Here is a 26,581-nt window from a genome sequence, read left to right as displayed (position 1 = left end):
CTGGGAAGAACTCTGGGAGCAGAGAAGGACTAACAAGGCTGATTCAGAGCAGGTGTGCACAGGAATACGGGAGCAAAAAACAGCAAACCTCAAACCCAGAATTAGAAAACAACTCAGTCCAGTCAACAAAAAGTCTGAGGGCATCTGGACACAAGGCTATGTTCCAAATCCCATACTTTCAGTTTATTGTTGCATGCAGTATGCATACAATTTTGATATACTACTTTGTCATCACATTTTGCCTTGAACTTTGACCCTCTTGCTCATATATCCACTGTGCAGAGGATTGGGGGTCAGAATAGCCAGAAAAGCATGCTGGCTTGCATAGGCCCAATCCCAAAGTTCAGACTCACAGACTTTGAGGCGCGTTCCCACAAAGTCCGTGAGGGTTTAGGGCTGTCCCACTGTCAAATCGTCAAGTCCTTGAGGGCTCTCTCGCAGACATTTTGAGCCCTTTATTAACACTTTCCGTAAGTGCGCATTTCTGCAGACTTTGCCTCAGGGAATTACCCACAATTCATAGCGTAGTGACGTTAAACGCACAGTTATGCTCAAGGACCTCTCGTGGCTGCAGTGATTCACAATTTTTGAAAAATAGCTTTTACTGACTGTTTTATACCGCAATTGATTGCTGACTCCTCACTCCTCTTAAGCAAGATTGGTAAGTGATCAACAACTCCTTAAGTAGCAAAAGGCGTTTCTGGCAATCGGCTGGGCTAAAAACAAGCCTTATATAGTCTGTTGCAGGCCATATTTTGGCCTTTGTTGTGGCTCAATAACTGACATCCATAGAAAAGTTTGGACTCATTTTGAACCGAAGCATCTGCAGATTAATTCCATACCCGATATGTTATAATCCGCGAAAGTTAGGCACGACACGAGATTAATAAATCCCCCTTTGTGTTATCTTTGCCACCATCTTCGGGAGGAACTATTGAGTGAGATTCAACTCTTCTTTGTTTGGGAGGGGAGAGGGAGACACACCTGGTGTAGATCTGCTGTACGTTCCAATACTCACACTTCAATGCTATTTGGTATGAAAGAAAAAGATTTATGTCCCAATACATAGTAGACCTATGTCAAATGCAGTATGCTAAACATACCAGAATGTCCTATCCTATGCATGCAAGCCAGCATGCTTTTCTGACTATTCTGACCCACAATCCTTTGTGCAGCGAATACATGAGCAAGAGGGTTAAAGTTCAAGGTGAAATGTGATGACAAATAGTATGTCCCAATTGTATGCATACTGCATGTAGCAGTACATACTTTGTAAGAGCAGCTGCAGTACGTACTAAAAGTAAAAAGAAAAAGTAGTGATTTGGAATTCAGCGCTGCACTCTGCTGAGTGCACTTTTCTAGTTGATGTTTAATTTGGTGAAGGGATTAAAGTTTAGGGATCAAAATACAAAGTTTAGGACTTGGACTTGACTTGGGACTTGTTGGATTTGACTTGAGGCTTGACTCTGGACTTTAGCTTATAGACTCGTGACTTGCAAAACCAAAGTTTTGTCCAATTTCAGCACTTAACTCACCCCCATTTTGAAATAAGGTAGGTTTGGCTACCGGTCTTTGCTTGGATTAAAAAGTAGGGTCACAACTTGGCAAGCAGGTTGATAAATTAAGTAATTAATATTTTTTTTGTATGTGTGTGTGTGTGCAGTGCACAATATACAACTTTCACCTTTATCCAAAAGACCTAAAGAGTTTTTGAATTCTTGAAATAGGGGCACAAACTGTGATTAAGTTGCATAGATTTCTTTTGAATTCGCCTCTGTCTGTCCTGAGACAGCAGACCACAGCCCCCCTTCCCTCACTCCTCCAAAGTCAGTGTCCCTAGCAGGTGATCTGTAAATCTGGCAGAGCGTCCTGAGCACCGCCCCGTGAAAAAGATCTCTGGCGATCACTTGAACGCTGACAGAGACGTGTTGAACACTCAGCTAGACAGATTTAGCAGCAGCTGGAGTAACAGTGTCCCAAACAGGCGCCGTAACACGTTACTCTCCTCTGCCATCGCTCAGTCAAACACCTTCTGGATAACCGCACCGCTCCGTGAGGTGCACATACAGCCAAAATGGAGATTTCACTTGAAAATGAAAAAGAGAGTTCACCAACGCCCAACTTAGAATACAAGGCCGCTCACCAGGCGTTCAGCGATCGCTGGAAAGAGACGGATGCCTCCATGTGTCGCCACAGCATGTCCTTCCACCTGCACCACTCGCTGAGGAGCGAGTTCTTTGCCAGCTACCTGTACCTGCTGGAGAAGATTCCCGTGGGTAAGAAGAAGGGCCACACAACGATCCAACCACACATCAGCTTCACAGTCAAGAGGACAAGGTTTACAACCTTTCCTTGACCCTTGACCCTATTTAGTATTGGGCAAAGCTGAAGAAGCATGCTGGGGATTTGCATGTTTTGGTTGAGTACAAATCACTCTACAAAAATGATTTATTTCCAAAGGTTTTTCAATAGTTTCTATTCATGAAAAATAACATGGGAGCTTTAAACTTGTAGTTCAGTAAACACCATGTTCTAAATTAGTTTAGTTAAAATCACATATTCATCACACGGTAATGCACTTGAAAATGCACATTGGTTGGAAAACTGTGTACTGCATCACCCATAATAATGCCACAATGATTTAGAAAAATCAAAACAGACCCGATGGTGACTGTGATTGATCACCTGTCCAAAGAGATTTACATATAATGAAATTAATTGAAAACAATGGTTACCTGGAAGGTAGGAAAATACTTAAAAACAATGGGATCAAAAACACTAGGAATAATGAGCTTTGGGGCCTCTGGAATAGCCAACCAATAATCTGACTTGACCTGCTGCAAATATAATCTTACATTATAATACATTTAAAATGTTCTTAAATACCACATACTCGAATCAAAAGCTGTGTGGATGTTTTATGATGCTGTCTCCACTTCATGTAGGAGTGAAAAAGAGTGCGCATGCAGAGATGCATACATCATTTTAAGATGTACATATGCATGATGTGATTGCACTTGGGATTAGTCCCAAGGGGAAACAGCTAGCCTAGGGATGCACCCATATCGATATTGGATATCGAGCCGATATACTGACTGAAATAGCTGGATCGGGTATCGGTGACCATGTGGCCGATCTATTAAATTCTATTTAATTCCATAGTTTTGACCAATTTGTTGCTGCATTAAAAACGTTTACATTTGAATTGTAATTCCTGTTAATTTTGAAGATTCTTTTACCAATTTGCTGGTGTATGATTTATTATTTTAATAATAAATAACAATTCACTAAATTTATATATATGTATTTATTTGTTAAATTTTTTTTTTTTGCAAAGTTAAGAAAGCAATGCTTAAGTCAAGCCTGAAGTAGTTTTACATATAAAATAAATTATCCTGGACACTTTACACAGTGAGATATAGAGCTTATTAATTAAACACTGGTAGTTGATCGGTTCTCCGTATCGGCCGATACCCAAAGCCCAGGTATCTCTGTTGATACTGGGACTGAAAAAGTTGGATCAGTGCATCCCTTATCTAGCCTGACACTGTTGTGCCAGTGCCTACCAACACCACTAAACTTATTTTTTGTAGTTATCTAGTTTGTTTAATCTGTACACAAACAGAAATGTAAAAAAACACTGTTTTTAGTTTTAGGGGGAGTGAACATCCTGGAACTATTTCTTGCTAAACAACAATGTATCCATCCACCCAGCACTTCTGTGCAGCTTCTCCAGCTATAGCGCTGTTATGGTCAGGGAACACAGATTTTGTTTTCTGCACAGACACGATAGTACCAAACCTGGCAACCTCACTGTGATGACAAGACCTCAGGAAGCTGCATACAGTCATGGCGCCAACTGTTGTTTGTCAAAAAATAGTTCCAGCATGTAGCTCCCCCTGAAACCTCAAGGCTATCTTTATGTCAAAAGCTAGGCTAACCACGTCATGACTTCAGCTCTGTACCTAACACACAGACATGAGATGGATATTGATCTTCTCATCAATTAAGCAAATCAGAGTATTACCCAAAACTATTAATTTAAAACAAACAAAGGGATCATAACATAAATTTGTGTGGAAGTGAAAATACACTGAGAACCAAAAGCTAGTATTACACTGAGTATAATGCAAGAATGTGGCGAGTTGAATTTGTGCACTATCAAATTCTTTTACTACATACTTTATGTTTATTTGTTCTTTCTGCAAGATGCACCATAAAAGCACCGGGAGAAGTTTTAGTGACATATGCTGGTCAGTGAATTATCAAGCCTATAACAAGCTCTTCATCATGGCATACTCTTTATTGTAGGAGGTCTAACCCAATCCTCTGCAGGGTTTGTACTTGTCCATCATGAGACCACAAGCCGCAGAAACAGGAGATCCTGACCGGTTGACCATTCTGGCTCAAACGCACCTTACTTTCTTACCACTAACTTGATACAAATACCATTAATGGCATGGCATGTCAAGCACTAACTCATGTCAGTCAGTGCTATACATGACAGCCAGAGGGCTGCGGTAGGATTATTTACCAACAGCCGCAGCAGTTTTAGATGGACGGAATTCAATATTTATTTTTAATTGTTTTATGTCTTAATACAGAAAATGTCAAGCAAAAGGAGTAAACCAAAAATAAGTATACTGTACACTGTTTGGAGGGTTATCCTATCACTGGAGTTAAATTAAGGCCTTAGATATCAGAAATAAACGTTAATCTTCAGACCCTTTATCGTTTAATCAGATGTCTCAATCTGTTACATCAAAGGTCAACTTCTAATGAGCTGGTTCACTTTGAAGGTGCGAGATAGAAGAACATGGTGGCACTGGATTGACAGGAGTAAATGTCATCACGCTGTCTTCCCCCCTTCTTGGTCTTACTCGATGTTTCTATAATTACCCTTCCTCCGAAAGCCTTCCTGAGGGGTCACATGACATGTAACTGCCAGCCTTAGATGCTCCAATCAAACCTTATGCCAGAACAAAATCCTCAAACATCTCATAACCAAGTGGGCCAGAAAATTCCTGGCACAAATTTTCTGTTTCTGCACCTTGTTTTTAGCATGACTTCCAGGTGCTGAACCATTCAGTCCCTTTCTTGGCTCCCTGCCTCGTCCTGATGTTTCTAGCATGGAGGAGGGAGTCCGGCTGGATATAAATCCCCTTTCTTAATGTTTCACTGTGGTGTCATGAATTCTGCCACTGGTGGTCCTTGACAAGCATACGGACATTCCCCCACCACCCATCCCCTCCACGCCTGGAACGTGTCATCTAAGCCTTCGGAAATGTTGCGTTCATTCTGCAGGATTTATTTCAGCTGAGGCAGTGAAAGGTTGGCATAGTTTATGAAGCCAGGACTTAAGTTTCTTAATATCACAGTATGTCATTGACAAAGAGGAGTGTTGTAGTACAACACATAATTGAACACACAAACAAAAACATTATTTACCATGATAGAGAGCTGTTGTGGTCCTGGCTATAGAAGGGTCCTTTGAGGTTCAGAAACATTACATTTTTGATTATTGGTGACTGACAAAGCGTGTGAATGCACAACATTGGAGATGCTATTTTATATCTTGCAACAGCTGAGAACAGTGTAAGACAAGCGCAGCACATCCTTATTTATAGTCTTCTGGTAATCAAATTATCATTCAACATTTCCTTTGAGATTGTGAACAGTGTTCCTCTCCTTACAGAGCAGCCTAGTGTCACGTCGTATGTTGGAAATGATTCCTCACTACTTGCCTTAATCACTAATACAACATTAGAATTGGTCAGGCTGTTCTCATACACCCTTCGTAGATATACCTATGAAAAGGAATGCACTGTAATTCATATCTATATCCCACTAAATCAATTCATATGTAATCATGAACCAGGAAGTATCGGAGCGACAAACGCCGGGTCATGCCTCGAAGGTAAAGCACAAACTATGCCTAACCTTAACAGATAGTTAAGGTTAGGCATTAATCTCCAATAGTTAAGGTTAGGATTTGACCTCGAATGGTTAAGGTCACCATAGGTCCTTGGGCAGCGAGTCTCGCAAGAGTTTTGCAATTAAGGTGTTACTTTCTAGACTATATAAAAACACCGGACTTTCGTCCAGGAGACTGGTGTTCGTATACTGTGTGAGTCACGTGACTTCCCCACTTAAGTTATGCCACTTACGTATTTTAACCCAAACGTTAACTTATTTGTCATTTAACTTTCGTACTTAAGTAACGCCACGATCTTTTCCCAAACCTAACCAAGTAGTTTTGTTGCCTAAACCTAACCAAGTTCCTGTGAAGACGGAAGTTTGATTTGAAAACGAGCGGATATTGACACATGTTGCTGTACAACGCACGAAAGATTTGTAATAAGTTTTTGTAAAATATCTTAGGAGCCTTTGTATGAGGATACATTGATTTGGCAACATCCTTAACAATTGTTTTGTTGCATGATGGTGATGTTGGTTGGTCTGTGAGAGGTCACATTCCGATCATGGTCTCCAGAGGATGAATTGTAGTGTTTTTGGCAATGCCCTGACCTCTCTGTTAGCTCCACCAACAGGCCAAAATGTGCACTTTCACACCAAAAAATTTAATCGATGGCGTACTTGTTCGACCGTGCGAACACCGCCTCCCTCTTTCATTCCTTCAACCAGCTTCTTGAAAAGGTTGGCGTTGCGATATTTGCACATATCGAAAAACTTGTTGATATCCAAGTCTTTCATAATGTTTAAAAGTAGGTGTGTTTTTCCTTCCAACCAGAAATGTGGGCTTTTCTTTTTGGCATGCATCTCTGCAAACTGTCGGACAGTTGGTTTGTGTTGAACGCACAGGGCTGGCCGTAAACAGGCAAGAGGTTGGGTGTCGCAAACTGCTGTAAAAAACTCAATTGAGAAGCGAGTTCTGAATGCGCTGTATACATGTCCAAAGAATTCTTCTAAAACTTGAATAATATCGGCATATCCCACATGTCTTAATCAGAAAATGCTGCATTCTGAATAAGTCCTAATCAGTGGGCTACCTTTGAGTCTGAGAAGTGAAGCCTTTGCGGAAGTGCCTCAAACTGGTTTAAACACCCTCTCGTGTCACAAAACGACATGGCGGTGGCCAAATACCAAGATGGCGACAGCAAAATTGCAGAACTCGAGGCTTCAAAACGGCAGTCCACAAACCAATGACGTCACAGTGACTATGTCCACTTCCAGTCTATGGGCCTAATTCAGAATATCCAAATGGAATATGCTGTTTACATGACCCGTATCATATTCTGAACATTGTCAAAGTCGGAACAATAGTGGATTATTAGTGTGCATGTAAACATAGTCAGCGCTGCTGGCTGTGGTCAGATGTGAAACAAGCTTGAAACTTTAAACCAAAGACGACAGTGAAACGTTGCTTTTCACCCTGGTGTTAAGTTACTCTTTAAAGAGTCATCCAACAAGTAATGACCAGTTATTAAGAATCTGTCTGTAAAGCTGTTCCCTTCATGTCTGCCCATGTGTCCTAACAGTGAAGCTGTTTCCAGTCACCTGTGAGTACATCAAAGGAGAGAAACAGTTTTACTACCGAGCTCAGCAGTTCTACGAGGACGTCCCCGCCTCGGAGGAGGGCATGCTGGGAGATTTTGTGGAGATTTGCAACGTTGATCTCGAGGGCTCCCGGCAGTTTCTGAAGAGGTTTGTGGTGAGTCACGAGATACCAACTCACAAGTTCAGATCAAAGGCTCTGGGAACCTGATACGGTAACATTTGAGAAGCTGTTTATCCATTATTAAAACACACTTTACTGTGGCTTCTGTCCACTAGTATATTGATTTACACTGGTATAGCTATCCCTTAATATACATGTCAGAATCTATTTTGGGTGAGGAATTCATCTTACTGACTGCATAAAAAGAATTCCACCTTGTTTCATGTGGGAGGTGCAGTTTCTAATAGTACCTCAGACTTGATGACAGACTCATAAACACCCATACAGAACAAGCAGTGCCAACAGCTGGTAATCAGTTTGTAGCTACTATGGTTAGTTTTTACTAGCACTAATTTGTTCACAGTGGAGAGGAAGAGATATTCTTAGTCTTCTCTGTTGAGGAACATCTATAGTTTCATAAACTGCCATGTGGTGTATAATTGACCTACTGTAAGGACAAAGAGTATGGAAGCAGAGATGAAACTCTGGTGTTTTGTTTTTTTTACAACAGCCGCCATTTTGGACTGAAAACGCTTATGATATTTATAATATTTCTATTGTTCAACACAAGCCATTTCGGCAGAGACATTAAATATGACAATAGAATAGAAATAATTTTGTTTTACTTTTGTACGGCACTTTGTAGGCGGATGTTTTACTGACGTCAGGTAGAAGGCTTTCAGTCCAAAATGGCAGAAGCGTAGCTTTGCTGCTGGGCGCTAATGTTGCAATGGAACGAACAATTGACTTTCACTTCTTGGCAATTTCCGTTCTTTGCTAGAGGATGCATTTTAAAGGAGATGTTTGACATTTTGGGAAATAAGCTTATTCGCTATCTTGCTGAAAGTTAGATGAGAAGGGAAGTATGGAGACACTGGCAGCAGCCAACTAGCTTAGCTTAGCATAAAGACTGGAAATAGCTAGCATGACTCAGTCCAAAGGGGACCAAATCTGCTTTCCAGCACCTCTAAAGCTCTTTAATTAACATGTTATATCTTGGTTGTTTAATTTGCACGAAAAATATGTAAACAGCGATTTGTTGTTTTTACGTTTCAATTTTTGTTTGGATTAAGCAAACAAGATATAATATGTGAACTGGTGAGTTTTAGAGGTGCTGGTAGGTAGATGTTGTTACCTTTGGACAGAGTCAGGCTAGCTGTTTCCACTCTTTATGCAAACCTAAGTTAGCCTGCTGCTGGCTGTAGCTACATATTTAGCGTACAGACATTTAGAGTGGTATCAATCTTCTCATCTATCTCTCGGCATGAAAGGGAATAAGTTTATGTCCCAAAATGTCGAACCTTCCCTTTAAAATATGTTCTAATTTTCTTGTGTGTCAACAGTTTTGTATGCATGCACTAATGCATCTTTTTGTGTTCATGTGAATGTATGTCAGAGTGGACTAGAGTTTTTTTTTAGATGTTAGGAGAGCCCATGTGTTAATTCAGGGGAATGGGTTTGGCCCAGAGACCGGGTTATTTAGAGGATCAGTTTAATTATAAACTGCTACGACTGGATGCTTTAAAGGAACTGCAGACAGCTAAGCGGCTACTTTTCCACTAGTGCTAATGTAAACACAACATGCCCTGATTTAACACAGCTCACCACAACTGGTTAATACAATACAATACAATGAATATCAGTTTTCTATTCTCAGCGGTCGCAGTGTATGCTTTATTACAACACATATTTTCACTGAGCTATCATTACAGACAACACAATTAGGCTGCTACCACTTATTATTATGCCACCGTGCTGGTGGCAGACATGGTCAGAGGCATTATGTTTTTGTGTTGTCCATCCATCCGTCCCATTCTTGTGAACACGATATCTCAGGAATGCCTTGAGGGAATTTCTTCAAATTTGGCACAAACTTCCACTTGGACTCAAGGATGAACTGATTAGATGTTGGTGGTCAAAGGTCAAGGTCAATGTGACCTTACATCCGTCCCATTCTTGTGAAAGCGATATCTCAGGAGGGAATTGTATTACATCTGGCAAAAACATCCACTTGGACTTGTGGTCAAAGGTCAAGATCATTGGACCTCACAAAGCACATTTTTGGCCATAAGTTAAAAAGATGTGATTAGATCATTTATCCAGATCCAGGGTCAGTTTTCTGTAATACATTATAGACATTTTAGACATGGTGGTTTTATGGATTATTGATTGTACATCAAACAAAGGACTAATGCCGGGTACACACTACACAAGAATCATGCCAATTTTGTGCCCGATTCCCCCCCTCCCGACGATCGTCAGCAAAGCCCCGCTTTATTGATGGTTCTAAAGATTATCTTTCTAGATATTCCTGTGGTGTGAGCTATGTTAAGAGTGTTTTTACATACCCAATAGGCTCGGAAGTCCATCCTGGCCACACTGATTTCAAATCGTAAATATTAAAAATGTTCAATATTTACGATCAGATATCCTGTTGTGTGTGGGGAACCTAAAGGACGGCCAATGACGCAGTCACATGGGATAGAAAGATAGCCAGTTGAGAACCAAGCTGACTGAAGAAGGAAGGACAACCACTGCCGTCATGGCGGCCGCGGCTAATGCATGAGTTAATGCAAACGCGAAGCATAGAGTGAGATGGACCTCAGAAATGGAGGACAAAAATTAACATTGCTAATTCTTCCTGCCCGTCATCCGCCATGTTTGTTTACACTAAAGTCACCTTTGATCGCGAGATATTTTGCGAGATTTCCGTTTTTTTTTTAGTCAGGACTCTTCTGTTAGTGTGTGGTGGGCTGTTATGGCCAAATCGTTGCTCACACTATAGAAACAAAACTGTTGAATTTAACAACATGTCATTATGTGTGGGATCTCTCACATTTTCAACATCTGTTAAAATTTGAAAAATCTTTAAGTGTGGGCCAGCCTTAAATCTTAAATCATTGTACACCTGGCAACCCAGCTGCAGAGAAATATTAAATACTTATCAAGTACGAGTGTGATTGTGCTGTGCATGAATAAAATTATCGGAACATTGTATTACAGTAAGATGTAGGTTGAAAAACAACAAACCTTCCCTTTAATTAATCCTCACAGCCATGTGACACAGTGTGACAGCATACCATCCCAATGACCCTTTGAAATGTTGAACGGCATTACGTAATCAAGTCTAAAAGAGGTTCACAACACCTTATACTTGTGTGGCACATGTGCCTTTAGAGTGATGAACTGCATTTAGTGCTCTTGAAATAGTTGGTGTCGGTGATGTTTGCTTCAATTTGTGTTTGCTTTTGATTGTGTGAATCTAATGTCCAGACATTTGTGTTTCAGTTAAATACAAAGACCCTGAATGTTAAACCAAAAACATCCAAAGGATTCTCTCTCTTCCACCATCTCTTCTACAAACGTGTGCTCAGTTACACACCGTCCTCCCCTGGCTGTGAACAGCTCCCGTTTAAACCTGACATCTCCATTAAAAACGTGTTGGGGAAGGAAAAGATTTAGAACACATCCAGATTAAACTGAGCTACATACGCACGGAGCAATATGGCAGTAATTCACCAAAAACCAGGAAGCCTCCTGTAACAAGCACAGAGCTCCTCGGGGCCCCATCTTTCATACAATCACACACTGGGGCCCCTGATGTGGAGGGGTTGGAGTGAGGTCAGAATACCAAATGAAAAGGAAGAAAAACCAGCATGATTCAAGTGAGGCGACTTTGTTCCCTCGTGGTAAAGTTCATAGTTGCGTTGCCCTGAGGAACTGAGGTCGACTTGTTTGTGCTCTCAATGATTTTGAGGCACAGAGGCCTGACATCTGGCAACATAGAAAATGAAGTATACATCCCTGACTTATAGATATGGTAATAACATGCTGCAGGGAAACTGAGATTTAAATAGACAGTTTGTTTTCTGTGAAACATAAATCCAGCTTTTTCTTTTTATGGTTGACAATCTTCCGTTGAGGAATTTTACTGACTTCATCCTCCAGATAGACCTCTAAAGAATTTTGCTACAACTAACTCTCTTTTTTTTACCCACAGGGTCCTGGTATGGCCGGCACACACTGCGCCCTGGACTGTGGCTGCGGGATCGGCCGCGTGACCAAAGGCGTCCTCCTTCCCGTGTTTGAGAAAATGGAGATGGCGGACATGATGGAGCACTTCCTGCTCCACGCGCACGAGGAGTACCTCGGCGACGACGCCGACCGCATCGAGACCTACTACTGCTACAACCTGCAAGAGTTCACACCTCCAAAAAACAAGTATGACGTCATCTGGATGCAGTGGGTGGCATGTAAGTACGAGGATTCCTGACCTTTTTTGCTTGTTTGGCGAATAAATGAAAATATAAAAGAGAATCTTTCTCTTTTTTATGTCAGTGCCTGGCTTGACTACTAGACTGCAATAGGTCAACCGCTGCATGAAATAGTGTAACTTGGTTTTCCGTTGACTCCATCTACCTTGGCAAGTTTTGGCGCACATCAGTAAGAAAACTAATGGAAACAAAGATCCCTGCAGGGACAGGTATCTCAGTTGTCATTGGTTGTTTTTTTCTTTTTCTCTTCATTCCTTATCCGTCTTTCTCTTCAGGCCACCTAACAGACAAGGACCTGATGAACTTCCTATTTCGCTGTAAGAAGAGTCTGCGTCCAAACGGCGTCATCATAATGAAGGACAATATGGCGCGGCAGGGCTGCAAGCTGGACCCCATCGACAGCAGCATCAGCCGCCACCTGGACATCATGAAGTGCATCATCGCCAAGGCCGGCCTGGAGGTCCTGGCTGTGGAGAGGCAGGAAGGTTTCCCTGAGGTCATCATGCCTGTCTGGATGATTGCCATGAAGTAGAAGTGACATTATTACTTTTAAAAGATGGTTGTCGCTCCATTTGACAAAAAGAGGAAAACCTAAAGCTGAATTCACGTGTTATTCCTCTTTTGTCTAAAATAGATTTGTGATTAAAAGTCTCTAAAAAAAACTACAACAACACAGCAAGATATCTTCACGATGTCATCAGTAGATAAATCCTGAAGCGGCGGTGTGGACGGCGTGATGGCACCCGGGGAGATTTTATGGAGACAGGAGTTATTTTTCTGCTCGGCCCAGAAATGAAATAAAGCTTTTACATGGACATTAACCTTCTACAGAAGCACTCTGCACGTCCACAAAGCCAGACTGTAATTTATTGTCAGTCGACCACCTCCGGGGTTTGTATCTTGATGACATCAAAGATCAGCTCTCTGGAGTGTAACTCTGGGAGAAGCTTGTTCCTGTCTGAACCACGAGGATCATTGGAATAACATGTGCATTCAGATGGTTTCTCCTCTGAGTGAATGATTTGTATCCGTTTTTGACGAAATCCAACATGTTACAGCACAAGTGCAACATATCATCAGCAATAATGTATCATGTTAGAATTCTTTAAAAAACGATATTGCTTTCTATTTTAGAGCACGATTAACATGCGATCTGTATCTGGATACGTTATCTGGATAATGACATCTGTGATCGGATCTCAATCTGCAGCTGGACCTGTCAACAAACATGCAAAATGCATCCCAGGTCAAAGGTAGCAAGACGGGAAACTCTAAAGAGAGAGCCACCACCTGCAAAGCGAAGGTCACATGACAGACGGAGACAGTTGAAGATACCTGTGGGCTACATATCAGTAGCCTCGCTAACTCGGCTAACGATACTGAGTCATTTCAGACCGCAGAATGAAGAGCAGCACATAATCCCACAAAGCAACTCACAATATTAAAGGGAAACTCCACTGATTTTATACACCAAAGTCTTTTTCCAGGTGAATTTCCACTACAAAATATGAAAAGTCAAGATTCAAAGTTCAGTTAAAGGAACAGTGTGTAACGTTTCAAGGGATCTATTAGCAGAAATGGAATATCATATTCATAACTATGTTTTCATTAGTGTATAACCACCTGAAACTAAGCATCGTTGTGTTTTTGTTAGCTTAGAATGAGCCCTTCATATCTACATAGGGAACTGGTCCTCTTCACGGAGTCCGCCATGTTGCTCTGCCATGTTTCTACAGTAGCTCAAAACGGACAAACCAAACTCTGGCTCTAGAGAGAGCCTTTTGTGATTTTACGTTACCTGAAGGCCACCGTAGTTCTCCGACATGCTTGTGAAATGTGAGCCGCAGAATGCAAAACTGTGGTACCGTCTGACTTCTGTTGCTCCTAAAGTAGTGTTCCTTAGTAGTATCCTTATGGTACGGTACGGTTAAACTTTGTGTGCAAAATCTGACAGAAAATTGATGTGCGCGATGCTGTGACTGAGCGCAATTTCTCCATTAGAAATAATGAACAATGATAAACTTCCACTTTTAGTGTAAAAGCCGTTTCACTGTAATAATCAGAGCCAGTGGAGAAGCTTACTAGCATTAGTGTTAGCTCAGCTACCTCTCTTGGTTATGTGACTCTTGTCTTGCAGGTCGTTGCAGACCTTTGAGAGTCTTCTGAAGCAATGCTACTTTATGGTGTAGATGTGTTATAGGAACTAGATACCGGACTCAAAGATGGCGCCCACACATTTAGATTTAAATTTCTCACAGAGTGCACTAGCCAAAAACATTTTCCAGGGTTTGTTTCCACATTGTGCGGCCCACAGCACATGTAGGCTCTGGGAAAGTTTTACAAATATGAACCCTTCATGGATTAGAAACTCATAATACAAAGAGTTATAATGAACCTTGTTTGCAGTTTGAGGTCTCCTGTCAACAGTTTTACAGATGTCTCTTTTATAATGGTGCTCTGATGCTTTTTTGGACCGCAGGCAGGGCCGTATCCAGCTCTCTAAATACATCCATGGTGTATGGGCCAGTGAAGAGCTCATCTGTAGCTGTCTAACAGGCAGCTTGAGCAGGAGGAGGGGGGGCAGGTTTTGTTTCTTAAGAATTTGGCCACAGATTGCATTTCTCTAGATCTGATCCGATATTCCAATTACAATGCTGTTTGCATTTACATCTGCATTAACCTGTTCTTTTCCAGGTAAGATATCCAGATACAGATCGCATGTTAAAGGTACAGTGTGTAACATTTTGGGGGATCTATTAGCAGACATGGATTATAATATTCATAACTATGTTTTCATTACTGTATATTCACCTGAAACTAAGAATCGTTGTGTTTTCGTTAGCTTAGAAGGAGCTCTTCATATCCACATAGGGAGCGGGTCCTCTTCACGGAGTCCGTCATGTTGCTCCGCCATGTTTCTACAGTAGCCCAGAACGGACAAACCAAACACTGGCTCTAGGGAGAGCCTTTTGTGTTTTTACGTTACCTGAAGGCCGCTGTAGTTCTCCGACACGCTTGTGACGTGAGTAACGTGAGACGCAGAGTGCAAAACCGCGGTAGCGCCAGTCGCCGTCTGACTTCTGTTGCTCCTAAAGTAGTGTTATTAAGGATGGCCTCCGAGCGAGGCGAATGGCGTTACCACAGTTTTGCGCTCACGGCTCATCGCAGACTTGGAAAGGGAGAAGTGAGTGGAGGGGTATTCAGTTGGTTACTACTAGATGTCCCCAAATCCTACACACTGTACCTTTAACACCAGGTGGAGATGAGGTCTTAATTATAAGGGTCACCTTTCGGCACAGCATGTAGTTCACTGTTCACTTTATATTGCAGGAGAAATAATGCTCATTCAGTGCACTTAGTGCAGGTTGGTCAGGTGTAAATATTAGTTTTTATGTAAGTATGTGTTTTATACTTTTGCTTGTAATATTGCAGATTAAATAGATTATGTACTTTTTATATTAATTTCTTTTGTGCACAGACTAAGTTGCTTAAATTCCACTCTCCGGCACAGCGTCAACACATTTTAGTGTGTAGCATTGTTTTTCAAAAATAAAACTCGGAAAGCACATGGATGTAGTTTTATGATTTTTGAAACGCTCTTCTCATATATAATGTTTTTCATCCCGTGTTCCAAACAAAGGCTAATAGGATTAGTGATGGGTAATCACCGTTGGCTATTATAATCAACGTTGGAACATAAGTGCTGACCAATTTCCTCTAAATATTCCGACAGTGCAGCCCGGCGTCCACGCCCCTGACAGTGACCGCGCTGCAATCTTCCAGAGTGGGCTGAAAACACACCAGATAATTGAGATCCTCTCAGATCGTTATGGTAATTCTCCTAAGTATTATTACTATTATTATTTTCTTTCAGACTAACAGTAGAAGCAGCACATTGTTTGGGGCTAATGACTTTCAGCTGGGCCCCTGAGGCGGACGGGGGGGTTGATTATTTCCTGGTTTTGACAGACAGTGCCGGCTTTCATATCTGCCCTGGCTTCATTTCAGGCCTGTCAGATGTTGTCTGCATAAAACACATCCAGGAGTCGCCTCAAATATTCAGCATTTGCGTGCGTAAGAGCTCGACGGGAGTGGTGCGGAGTTGTTCCTCCCCGAGCTTTTCATGAAAGGGTAGTTTGTCAATGAGTCGACTGGCACCGAGAAAGCACAAAATCATCAAAGTGTCGAAGGCGCGATGGCGTGAGATTATCTCTACGGCGTGTTCCTCTCGTAAGAATGACTCTTTTGAGATGTGCCTAGACCAAACACATTTTCCACATCCCGTATGAATTAAAGATCAAAATGCCCCAAAGTTAAACTTTTAGGTATTTTTTTTTCTCTCCCGCAGCAAATAGCAGCCAAATGTGCTGTCACCTTTTCAGGAGTGGTTAGCGTCGCTGACAGTCAAAGCTATCATTTCTAATACTTCTCAATGTCCTCCGCAGCCGCTCGGCAGCAGTTTGAATATATTAGCTGGAGTAACACTAATTTGTCCAGTCATGTCAGCGGAGCAGAGCTTTGGGCCTGGCTCCAGACAGAGTATATCTCAGACAGCTCGCGGAGACAGGAGGAAGACAGAGACCACAGAGGGATGTAGTGACCAACACTAAGTGTGATCGCCTCAACATGCTGAACACTACTGGGAACCGTTCGACCTAAAGCCACAGCCATAACTATAATAAAATGATCAAAATAAATACTTTATTTGGATTGCTTGGAATCCCCAAACCAATCTTACATATGCGGTGTACGCCGATATCATCGGCGACTTATCACTTTAAGATAATTAAAATGGTGGCGCCTATACCGGTGTTTCTCAAGGCAACAGCTCAAACTTCTGCATTTATTTTAAGGATTAAAGACTATTGGTACCAATCCATAACTCTTCCAAAAGGAGGTACTAAAGACAAGTACTTCCGGAATATCACAACAGTCTTGGGGGAGGGTCCCCTCCAATCACACATGCTTGATATTTGCTACACATCGTGGACAAAGTATCCTCATACAACAGGTCATATGATATTTTAAGAAAAGTTAGTCCTAATTTTTCATGCATTTTCCCACAAATGTTCAGCAGTACGTGTCCATTTCTGCTCGTTGTATGCATACAGTCTTTTAAAAATAATATTCTGTCTTCACATGAAACAACTTAGTTAGGTTTAGGCAACAAAACTACTCAGGTTTGGGAAAAGATTGACTTGGCGCGGTTTCGGCAACAAAACTACTTAGTTACGTTCAGGCAAAGATTGTCTTGGTTAGTTTTAGGCAACAAAACTACTTAGTTTGGTTTAGGAAAAGATTGACTTGGCTTGGTTTAGGCAATAAAACTACTTTGTGAGGTTCAGGAAAAGATTGACTTGGTAAGGTTTAGGCAACAAAACAACTTAGTTAGGTTCAGGAAAAGATTGACTTGGTTAGGATCAGACAACAAAACTACTTCGTTTTAGGCAAAGGTCGACTTGGTTAGGTTTAGGCAACAAAACAACTTAGTGAGGTTCAGGAAAAGATTGACTTGATTAGGATTAGGCAACAAAACTACTTAATTTTAGGCAAAGGTTGACTTGGTTAGGATTAGGCAACAAAACAACTTAGTTAGGTTCAGGAAAAGATCGACTTGGTTAGGATCAGGCAACAAAACTACTTAATTTTAGGCAAAGGTTGACTTGGTTAGGATTAGGCAACAAAACAACTTAGTTAGGTTCAGGAAAAGATTGACTTGGTTAGTATCAGGCAACAAAGCTATTTAGTTTTAGGCAAAGGTTGACTTGGTTAGGTTTAGGCAACAAAACAACTTAGTTAGGTTTAGGAAAAGATAGACTTGGTTAGGTTTAGGCAACAAAACTACTTAGTTAGGTTTAAGAAAAGCTTGTGATTTGGGTTAAAAAAAACTGAAACAGAAGTGGTGTAACTTAGGTACGTTAGTTACATGACAAATCAACGTTGACTTCTGGTTTCACACGGGACACGAACGCCGGTCTCTCGGGCTAAAGTCTGGTGTTTTTTTTATCCCACCCATCCACCCCGACCTCCTATGCAGTGTTTGTGGCTCTTTATAGTTCCTGGTTCACGATAATGTGGATTACATACAAATTGATTTTGTGGGATATATACAAATTACAGTGCATTACTTTTCGTAGGTATACACATAGCTACGAACGAAGTATGAGAACAGTCTGTCGTGGATCCTGTACGGTGGCCCTGGGAGGTCAGTGCACTGCAACTTACATAAGAAAACACATGTAAATAGACAAAACATCTTGACAACACATGCAAAGCATTTAGAAAAAAAATGCTGCAAAGTGAGAAAACACAACCCCATACAGAAATGTTTCTGTATGGGTTTTGTTTTATCACTGTGCAGAAGTTTTTCTAAACGTGTTGTCAAATTAGTGAAAATGTTATTTTCCTTGTGTTTTGTCTATTTGCATGTATTTTCTTAATTCAAAGTGCATTGAGCTCTCAGTACCACCGTAATTCTGTCACTGTGGACACTGTCGACATTTTAGCATTTGAAATTGTCAGGATTTCTGTGGCTTGACCAAAATGCAGACGCTGGACAACAGGTAGGTGAAAAGGTAACTATTTTATTACAGGAGTTTTTGATATTGCAGGCTGGCGTTGGCGGTGGTGAGGGGGGAAAGGAGGGTTCCGTGGATGAGTGGTGTTAGGCAGGCAGGAAGAGAGCTTGCACATGACAAACCATGAATGGCAACAATCCAGTGGAGACTGGCCGTTGGTGTTGGAGCGGGGTTTATGACGTGAAGAGGAGCTGGCTTGATTGGTGGGCAGGTGGACTGATTGCAGATTGTTTCCAGGTTAGTAGTGAGAAAGAGAGAGAGGACAGGAGGGAGAGAAACAAGCAAACAGACAAAACCAAAACCCACCAAGCACATATCACTCACACTAAAAGGCAGAAAAATAATAAAAACACACTCACACCATCGTCACAGAGGAGGGGCCGTGACAGAAATCGGCTGCGTGGCCACTACCTGAGTGATACTGAGAGTTTTGTTCAGTATGTTTTATTTAGAAAGTCCCCTCAAAGTAGTAATAATTAAGTTTCATTCATTTTTATACCAGTTTCTCTCTCGCTTATCTCTAACCCGGCAGAGTAGCTTATTTGTATGTTGGGATCACAAATAGAGAGACATGATGCCTCAACCAAAAAAAAACATATCAGTTGTGGACAGTCAACTGAACCTTCAAATAGACTGCATCTATTGTGAGGTGTGTAGGTGTGAGGAGGACAATTTTGTGAAATAAATGGGGAGAATAGTCTCCTACAGATCATTATATAAGTCTCTACTATTGAAGGTGGACTTTCAGATTCAAGCTTCCCAATGATAGCGGGAGGAAAATGTTCAAAGGGGAATATACAGACGTGTGGACTCGAGTCAGACTCAAGTCACAAATTTGATGACTTTAGACTAACCAAAATAAAAAAAGACTTGCAGCTCAACTTGGACTTTAGCACCAGTGACTGGTGACTTCACTTGGACTTGATACCTTCTCCCAAGCCTGACACTTGATTCCCCAGATTTTTTTAATGATTAAGTTCAGTTGCACTTGTTATACCAAATAAATATACATTTTTAAAAACATCTATGATTTTTGTTGCAAAACAATGACTTGGTCCAACCTCTGGTGGGAGAAACATTTATCACATCTACATAGATTGACATCTACATCTATCTTTACAACATAACACCTGTGCTGTAGTTCAGAACACATGACCAAGGAGGTACAGCAACCGCGTCTCTGGTGGTTGGTGAGAATTTTGTCTCTGAACTATGTACCCTATACTTTATTCATAAAAAAACAAAACTAATTTTAATGAACCTTTCCTCTTGTGCCACCCTCTGGATCAACCTTGTCAATCCCTATTACTAGTAAAACAACATAAACATAACTAAAAAGGTTATATTGTTTTCAGTACTTTCTTATTGTGGGGTGTAATGAACAGTTTAGCCTGTAGGGGGTGCTAACAGTGCTGTAGCCTTTCAGTCTTTACTCTTGTTGTAGAGATGCACAGAGGGATGGTCCACCCTCATGTGAAGATGGTGAACACCCCCAGGAAGCAGCAGAGGGGTCATTTTCCAGAGCCGAGACATCAGCTCAGACAGCCTGAAGCTTTCATCCTGAACACACTGACGTCTTTGTGGAATCTGCAGCGGAGAGAAACCTCAGTCGGTCTCTGGAGCCGGGACGGTTTCATCAAGACGGCGAGAGGAGCGAGCCTAACCTCCATTCCCTGGGAGAATCCACACCAGAGGAATGTGCTTTCTCTTCATCTCCAGTTCTCATAGTAAATCATGTCACTGAAAAAAAAAAAAAAAACACAGACCTGATGATTTTTGGGCTGCTTTTTCTTTGGCTGCCCACGCACTCTCCCAGCATGTCGTCTAGGGTCTGAGGGTGTTTCTTTTTTTTTTGCCCCACTCAGCTCTCCTTAAACTCTAGGGCAGGGATTAGTTACACAGACTTTTTATAGGCCTGGCCCATGAGCATGTAATATTTCATGCAACAATGTGGGTTTGGAGCCTGGATCAGGTGCCGCTGACTGTGAGGGTTTAATCTCTGAGCCAAACAAAGGGTGACAAAATGACGACAGCCATACATACAGTATAGGTCCCACCTTCAGCTTAATATACCCAAAGATTTCTAAAACTGTGTTCACTGGAAAAGAAACTTTGCAATGCCAAGAGGAGGAATCATTTCTCTTCCCAAAAATGACCTTCCTGCTGAGCAGCGTGCGACGGAAAGCATTGCTCACAACAACAAACAAAAAAAAGAGGAATTTATTCCCATCTGGAGCTGGAGTGTTAGTGTGTGTGTGTGTGATTCACCATGACTATGATGGAGCAACACAGGGCTGGTATGTTCTTGGCTATACAGTATGTGCAGAGCCAGACCCTGAGGCCTACACAATGTTAAACACTGGTGTAGCATTTCTGCACTGTCTGTCTTCCAAATATATTACACAACACAAAAACAACAGCTCTTTTATTGGAATGTGCTATTGTTTGTTTCTTTCAAATACTTCCTACTTCTTTCCGTAGTTATGTCCATCTTTGTTTCCTTCTTCATCATCCTAAAGCAAAACTGGAGATTTTGGGGAAATTTTCAATTTGAGCTGGGACAGTCAACTTCATTCTTACACACAAAGGCCAAAAGTATGTGGACACTCCCATCCATATGCTTCTGGTACTGTAGTGACAGCTTGTTATAAACCTTAATGCAGAGGGTTCTGACTCATGTAGACTACCATGCCCAACTTCCACTTGCCTTCTGCAGACACTCACTCTCCTTGGTCAGCTATCCAATGATGAGGCTAATATTGTGAGCGCGAAGTGGTTTATTCTACGAAAATAAAAATGAACAAAAATATAATCATATGCAATGATGGATTCTCAAAAACTGACCAATTCTGCTGAAAAAAAAATGAAATACAGTCTACAATCTGTGGTGAGAAAAATTGTTGCTCCCCCATCCTGCTCCATTGAAGCCTAATGACTTGCACTAATCACACTTAAAGGGAGAGACCCAAAATTGTCCAATAGCAGGACAGACTAGAGGAACACAAGTCTTAATAGGGAAAACACACAACAAAGAGTCAAAATTCTGCAACATGACTAATTACCTTAATTCTACTGCATATTAAACATTTTCAAATGTCTTAACACAATGTACTTTTGCAATGAGGATCAAATACAAAAAAACTGTAAATAATACAACATGGCTCTTAGGTACTTTTGGATATTTTTTTCTGTGCTCCTTGGTTCCAATGAAGGTCTTATTAATGATACAGCATGGTTAAGGTTTTGGACAAATAATAAATTGGTTAAGGTATAGATTGGGGCAACTATACAACACTTTGGTAAGTCAAACATTTCAGTCAGTCAGACAACTTTAAATGTTTATTTCACCAGAACACAGTTAGAGTTTGGGGTCTAGACTCCGACCTCAAAGGCGGGGTACACCCTGGACAGGTCTCCAGAATATCACAGGGCTGACACATAGAGACAGACAACCATTCACGCTCACATTCACACCTACGGGCAATTTAGAGTCAACAATTAACCTGCATGTCTTTGGACTGTGGGAGGAAACTGGAGAACCCGGCGAGAAAACCCACGCTGACACGGGGAGAACGTGCAAACTCCACACAGAAGGGCCCCAAGCCAGGTTTGAAACTGCGACCCTGTTGCTGTGAGGCGTCAGCAATAGACCCTTTTCACAGCAGCAATTTTCACATGTCATAGCAGGGTGAACACAGGTGTGACTGATAAAATGAGATATGGTGCCATTCTATTTAGTGTGTCACAGCCATTCCAGTGAGCCAGCATGCCCTATACCAGGACCCTGGCACACTCAAGGCCGTTGGAAAGGAGGCTGGGTCACGCGTCAATAACGAGTCATATCTTTGGGGGTATAATGTGCAGTAAAATCTGTCTAGTCAGTAAACTAAAGTCTACACTCGCCGAAATTTGAGCCAATCGTAACGCACGACCGCAGCTTCAGTTACGCTGCGCATGTGTTATACCCCATACCCCAAGACCCGTGTCCGCCCGTGACCCAGCCTCCTTTCCATAGGGCTTGGGCACACCTAAATGGATCAGGGCCACAATTAATCACACCTGTGTTTACCTTGCAATGACATGTCAAAATGGCTGCTGTGAAAAGAGCACTGATGCATGGCAGCGGCGGCGGCATTGACAAGGCAGAGGGAGAGATGGGATTTTTTTGCAGTTTAAATAGACTGCCAAATTGGGAGGGTGTGTTTGGTTTATATGATATAGAGAGTGAGTGCAATTGGTGTTTTACTGTCTGAACTAGCTCACAAGCCTCGCTCCATTTAGTCATTTCTTTGTTTATAGAAATAATATCAGTGTTTTTTTTGTTTTTTTTAAATATATTGTAAATAGTTTTCTATTATTAAAAAAGAAATAAAAACAGTTTTTGGGAGGAAATATCAGAAATAGCCCACTCCTTCTCATCTCAGCAGGCTGGAGGGGCGTGTCCCTGTCTGTGTTTGATTGACAGCAGCAGGTAGACTGACAGAGTGCAGGTGTCACACTGCAGGGAACAAGAGACAAGTAGCCTAAGCAAACTGCTGTAGCCTCCATGTCATGGGCAGACAGGTGTTGTAAAGGCCACACCAGCATATCCTGGACCAAAGTGGCATTTGCAGGTATGTTATCATGCTGTTAATGTGCAGCAGCTGAGCAGTTAATTAGCTATCTAGCCTACAAACTGCCATTAGCAATAACATTTTCCCCATGAATGTTTGTTTGGTGGCTCGTTCAACAAGCTAAGGTAGAGAACAAGACGTGTGTTCATGTTTGTAAATAAGACTAACTAATAGCCTACATACACATGTCATAATATAGGCCTACCATATGTGCATTCTTTGTTTATTTCATATACATACACTGTATGTTAGTCTATGTATACTCTTGGCTATTTCTGTGGATATCACTATAGATGATGGAGGAAATTAGCATACTTATCTAATTCCTTTAAGTGTGAATGCTGTTGGTTTATGTCTATATTGATGGGATTCATGGGTAGCAGGGCGACGGGGTTCATACTGTCTTTTTGATGTGTTTTATAGGTATATACTTATTTTTTCTCTTTGTACACCGCCTTGGTTCATCATGCGGTTAGGTGGTGGGGTGTGTTGGTGAAGGGAAACAAGGGAAATTGGGGGGTTAGATAAGAGGGAGACTTTAGCAGGAGAGTTAATGTGGTTGTGTGTTGTTGTTCTGAGTCTGTGACTCTTGTGTTGTGTAGCAGGCTGCTGTCTGGCTTGGTGTGACCTCTGCTCTGCCTATGATCCAACACTAATGTTAACTGCATTATGCAAAATTTGATTGGCTGTATCTACATAGACGAATACCAGAACAGGATTCTGTCGAATTAATGCAAAACTACAGGATGCCATCATGAAACCAATAAATATAAATTTCTCCCTTTTGGTTTCTGATTGTTTTTCTCAAAGGAGAACACAGGACAAGTGATTTACGGAGCAGATATATGTATGCTGTAGCAAACAAAAAAAATGCAATTTAACTTCAGTTGGACTTTAAGGTGATGGTAGATGGAAAAAGAAAGCTACTTATTTGAACCACAGACTGTATAAAATATGGACGTAGTCTCTGTGACGTCACCCATAGGTTTCTGAAGAGCTGAAAGTGTGTGGCTCCGGCCGTCACCATCTTGGCAGTGACAACACAGTCTAACTCGCAACTAATTCAAAAATGGGCAAAGAGGTGGATCGTCGGTGGAGCTGAGTTGGGCCTGGGTGACACAGCAGAGAAGACAGCAGCTAACAACCAGGTACGGCACCCACATGTCACTCAAAGCGTCCACGCCCTCAATTATGCCGAACCTTAAGCCTTAATATAATGTAAACAGGAGAGTTATGTAAAAATACAACCTCCTTAAAGTTTCCATGAATGGGGAAATCAGCTATAGAGACCAAAAACGTTTTTTGTACCAGGCTGTAAACTTGTTTATTTCTGCAGTAAAGTTGGACATTTTAACATGGGGGTCTGTGGGGATTGACTCGCTTTTGTAGCCAGCCTCAAATGGGAATTCAAAGAACCGCAGTTTTCGACACTTCTGTGTTGGCTTCATTTCTCAGCACTAGAAATTGTCGCTTGATTTGAAACAAAACCATGATCTTTTCCTAAACGAAACGAAACCTTAACCATTGCGTTGTCACATCATAAAACAGATTTGTTTTTTAGCAGTGATGCTCTAGAAGGCACATCATCGTGCTGGCAGAGGCGTCCGATGCTGTTCTAAAGGATGTGACAAACAACGTGTTTTGAAACCAGAAGGGTGGATGGATGTTGTTAGCAGCACATTAATGCCCATGATGTTACAATCACATGTTCGACTATTACACAAGTGGAATGTTTCGGATGTCCACATACTTTTGGCCATGTGGTATATGTTCTCCTGTAAACAAACACACAGTATATCACAGCTGGAAACAAACACCACAGATGATGGCATCCGTGCGTGTGTGTGGTAAGTGAAAGTGTATACATTAATTCAGCGTAATTTGGAACAACAAACACCTCATTTCATTCCTCTGACTGAGGTTTTTAGAGCAGAGCCACCCAATTACATTTACCCGCAATTCATGCCGCCGCTGCCCCCCCTCGGCGTTGCCGTGGTAGCGTGTTGTCTGACAACATGTGGAGCCGCTCTCGGGGCTCGGCGCTCTCGGTGCCCTTGGAAGCCTCGTCCCTCATGCTGGTTTCAATTCCATAACCTTTCAGATCACGGCGTAATGAGTCGAAATGGCTCGCACATGCACATTATGCCCCGACGAATCATTTTTCCACCGAGCCAATTTACTCCCATGATTAAATCTTTTTTTCCTACGTGAGTCAGAGCAGAGAGCCAGGCGAGGCAGAGGTTTGGAGTGTGTTGTGTCTTCGGGGAGTCAAGTGTGTGTGAGGAGTCAAGTGTGCGTGTGTGTGTAGTCTATGAGCGTGTTGAATGACTGAGCATCAGAGGTGGAAAGTAACTCGGTGCATTTACATAAGTTCTGTAGCTCACAGCAGTTCTGAGCTTCTTGACTATTTCCAGACATTCTATTTTTCTTTCTTGAAATTTCAGAGACAAATATTGCACTTTTTTTCTCCATTACATTTATCTGATGACTGGAGGTACTTTGTTGAAAAACCAGTGGGCAACCTCCTGGTCTGAGAAGTGAAGCCAATGTTGAAGTGCCTTAAACTTGCATTCTTTCTAATAGCCAGCAGGGGGCGACTCCTCTGGTTGCAAAAAGAAATCAGATTGTATAGAAGTTTATGAGAAAATGACCCTACTTCTCACTTGATCTATTACCTCAGTAGACATTGTAAACATGAGTTTATGGTCTCAATTGCTAGTTTCAAGTCTTCTTTAATACAGCATGATGTTCATTTAGTAAATTATGGTCCCATTTAGAGTCAGATAGACCATAAAGCAGGGTATGCTTTAGGGCGTGGCTACCTTGTGATTGACAGGTCGCTACAGCGGCGGTTTCCGGTGTCGTCTGTGTTTTTGTCTTACATCTTTAACCCTTTCACAGTGTGTTTTCAGTTAATGAAAGTTGGGTCTCGTAAAAATGTCTTATTCAGTTGTGCTTAGGTCCACCGTCTCGTGTCACTTCTGGTTGCAAAAAAATTACATGGCGACGGCCAAAATGCCGAACTCGAGGCTTCAGAACGGCAGTCCACACACCAGTGGATGACGTCAAGGAGACTACGTCCACTTCTTATATACAGTCTATGTGAAAAACAAATAAAACATCACTCTTATTATCCTTCCTTTCCTTCTTTCTTCTTTCTTTCCTCCTTCTGTCCATTCTTTTCTTTTCATCATTCCTTATTTCTTTCCTTCTCTTTCCTTTTCTTTTCTTCTTTTGTTTCTTTTCTATTTTCCTTCCTCAACTGATTTGAGAGCACATAAATCCCCCAAACTGCATATAGGGTTCTAATCTAACAGCTAATGCCGAATTCACACCCGAGCAGCTGAGAAGTGCAGCCTGCGGCGAGCTGCCATGCAATGTCTATGAAAAGCTGCGGCGGCTGATCCCGAGCTCTGCAAGCTGCGGCTGTTTGATTCT

General features: G+C 41.7%; 1 protein-coding gene and 2 long non-coding RNA genes across 3 annotated transcripts in view; all 3 read left to right on the top strand.

The window, feature by feature from the left end:
• The window catches only part of LOC141768266 (uncharacterized), a 50,924-nt gene extending 35,404 nt beyond the window's left edge, over positions 1-15,520 (top strand). The window contains exon 2 of the long non-coding RNA XR_012594043.1: positions 14,846-15,520. This is a non-coding gene — a long non-coding RNA (uncharacterized LOC141768266). The remainder of the gene's footprint in view (positions 1-14,845) is intronic.
• ntmt2 (N-terminal Xaa-Pro-Lys N-methyltransferase) lies at positions 1,913-15,520 on the top strand. The gene is made up of 4 exons (XM_074636392.1): positions 1,913-2,276; positions 7,500-7,672; positions 11,679-11,931; positions 12,228-15,520. The coding sequence occupies exons 1-4, from the start codon at positions 2,075-2,077 to the stop codon at positions 12,482-12,484; spliced, it is 885 nt and encodes a 294-aa protein (XP_074492493.1). The 5' UTR covers positions 1,913-2,074; the 3' UTR covers positions 12,485-15,520.
• Positions 15,521-22,971: 7,451 nt separating this feature from the next.
• Positions 22,972-26,581, top strand: part of LOC141768265 (uncharacterized) — a 33,585-nt gene continuing 29,975 nt past the window's right edge. Inside the window, exon 1 of the long non-coding RNA XR_012594042.1 lies at positions 22,972-23,143. This is a non-coding gene — a long non-coding RNA (uncharacterized LOC141768265). The remainder of the gene's footprint in view (positions 23,144-26,581) is intronic.

The sequence above is a fragment of the Sebastes fasciatus genome, chromosome 5 (assembly GCF_043250625.1).
Source record: "Sebastes fasciatus isolate fSebFas1 chromosome 5, fSebFas1.pri, whole genome shotgun sequence".
NCBI lineage: Eukaryota > Metazoa > Chordata > Actinopteri > Perciformes > Sebastidae > Sebastes > Sebastes fasciatus.
This window is presented reverse-complemented; position numbering and strand designations above follow the sequence as displayed.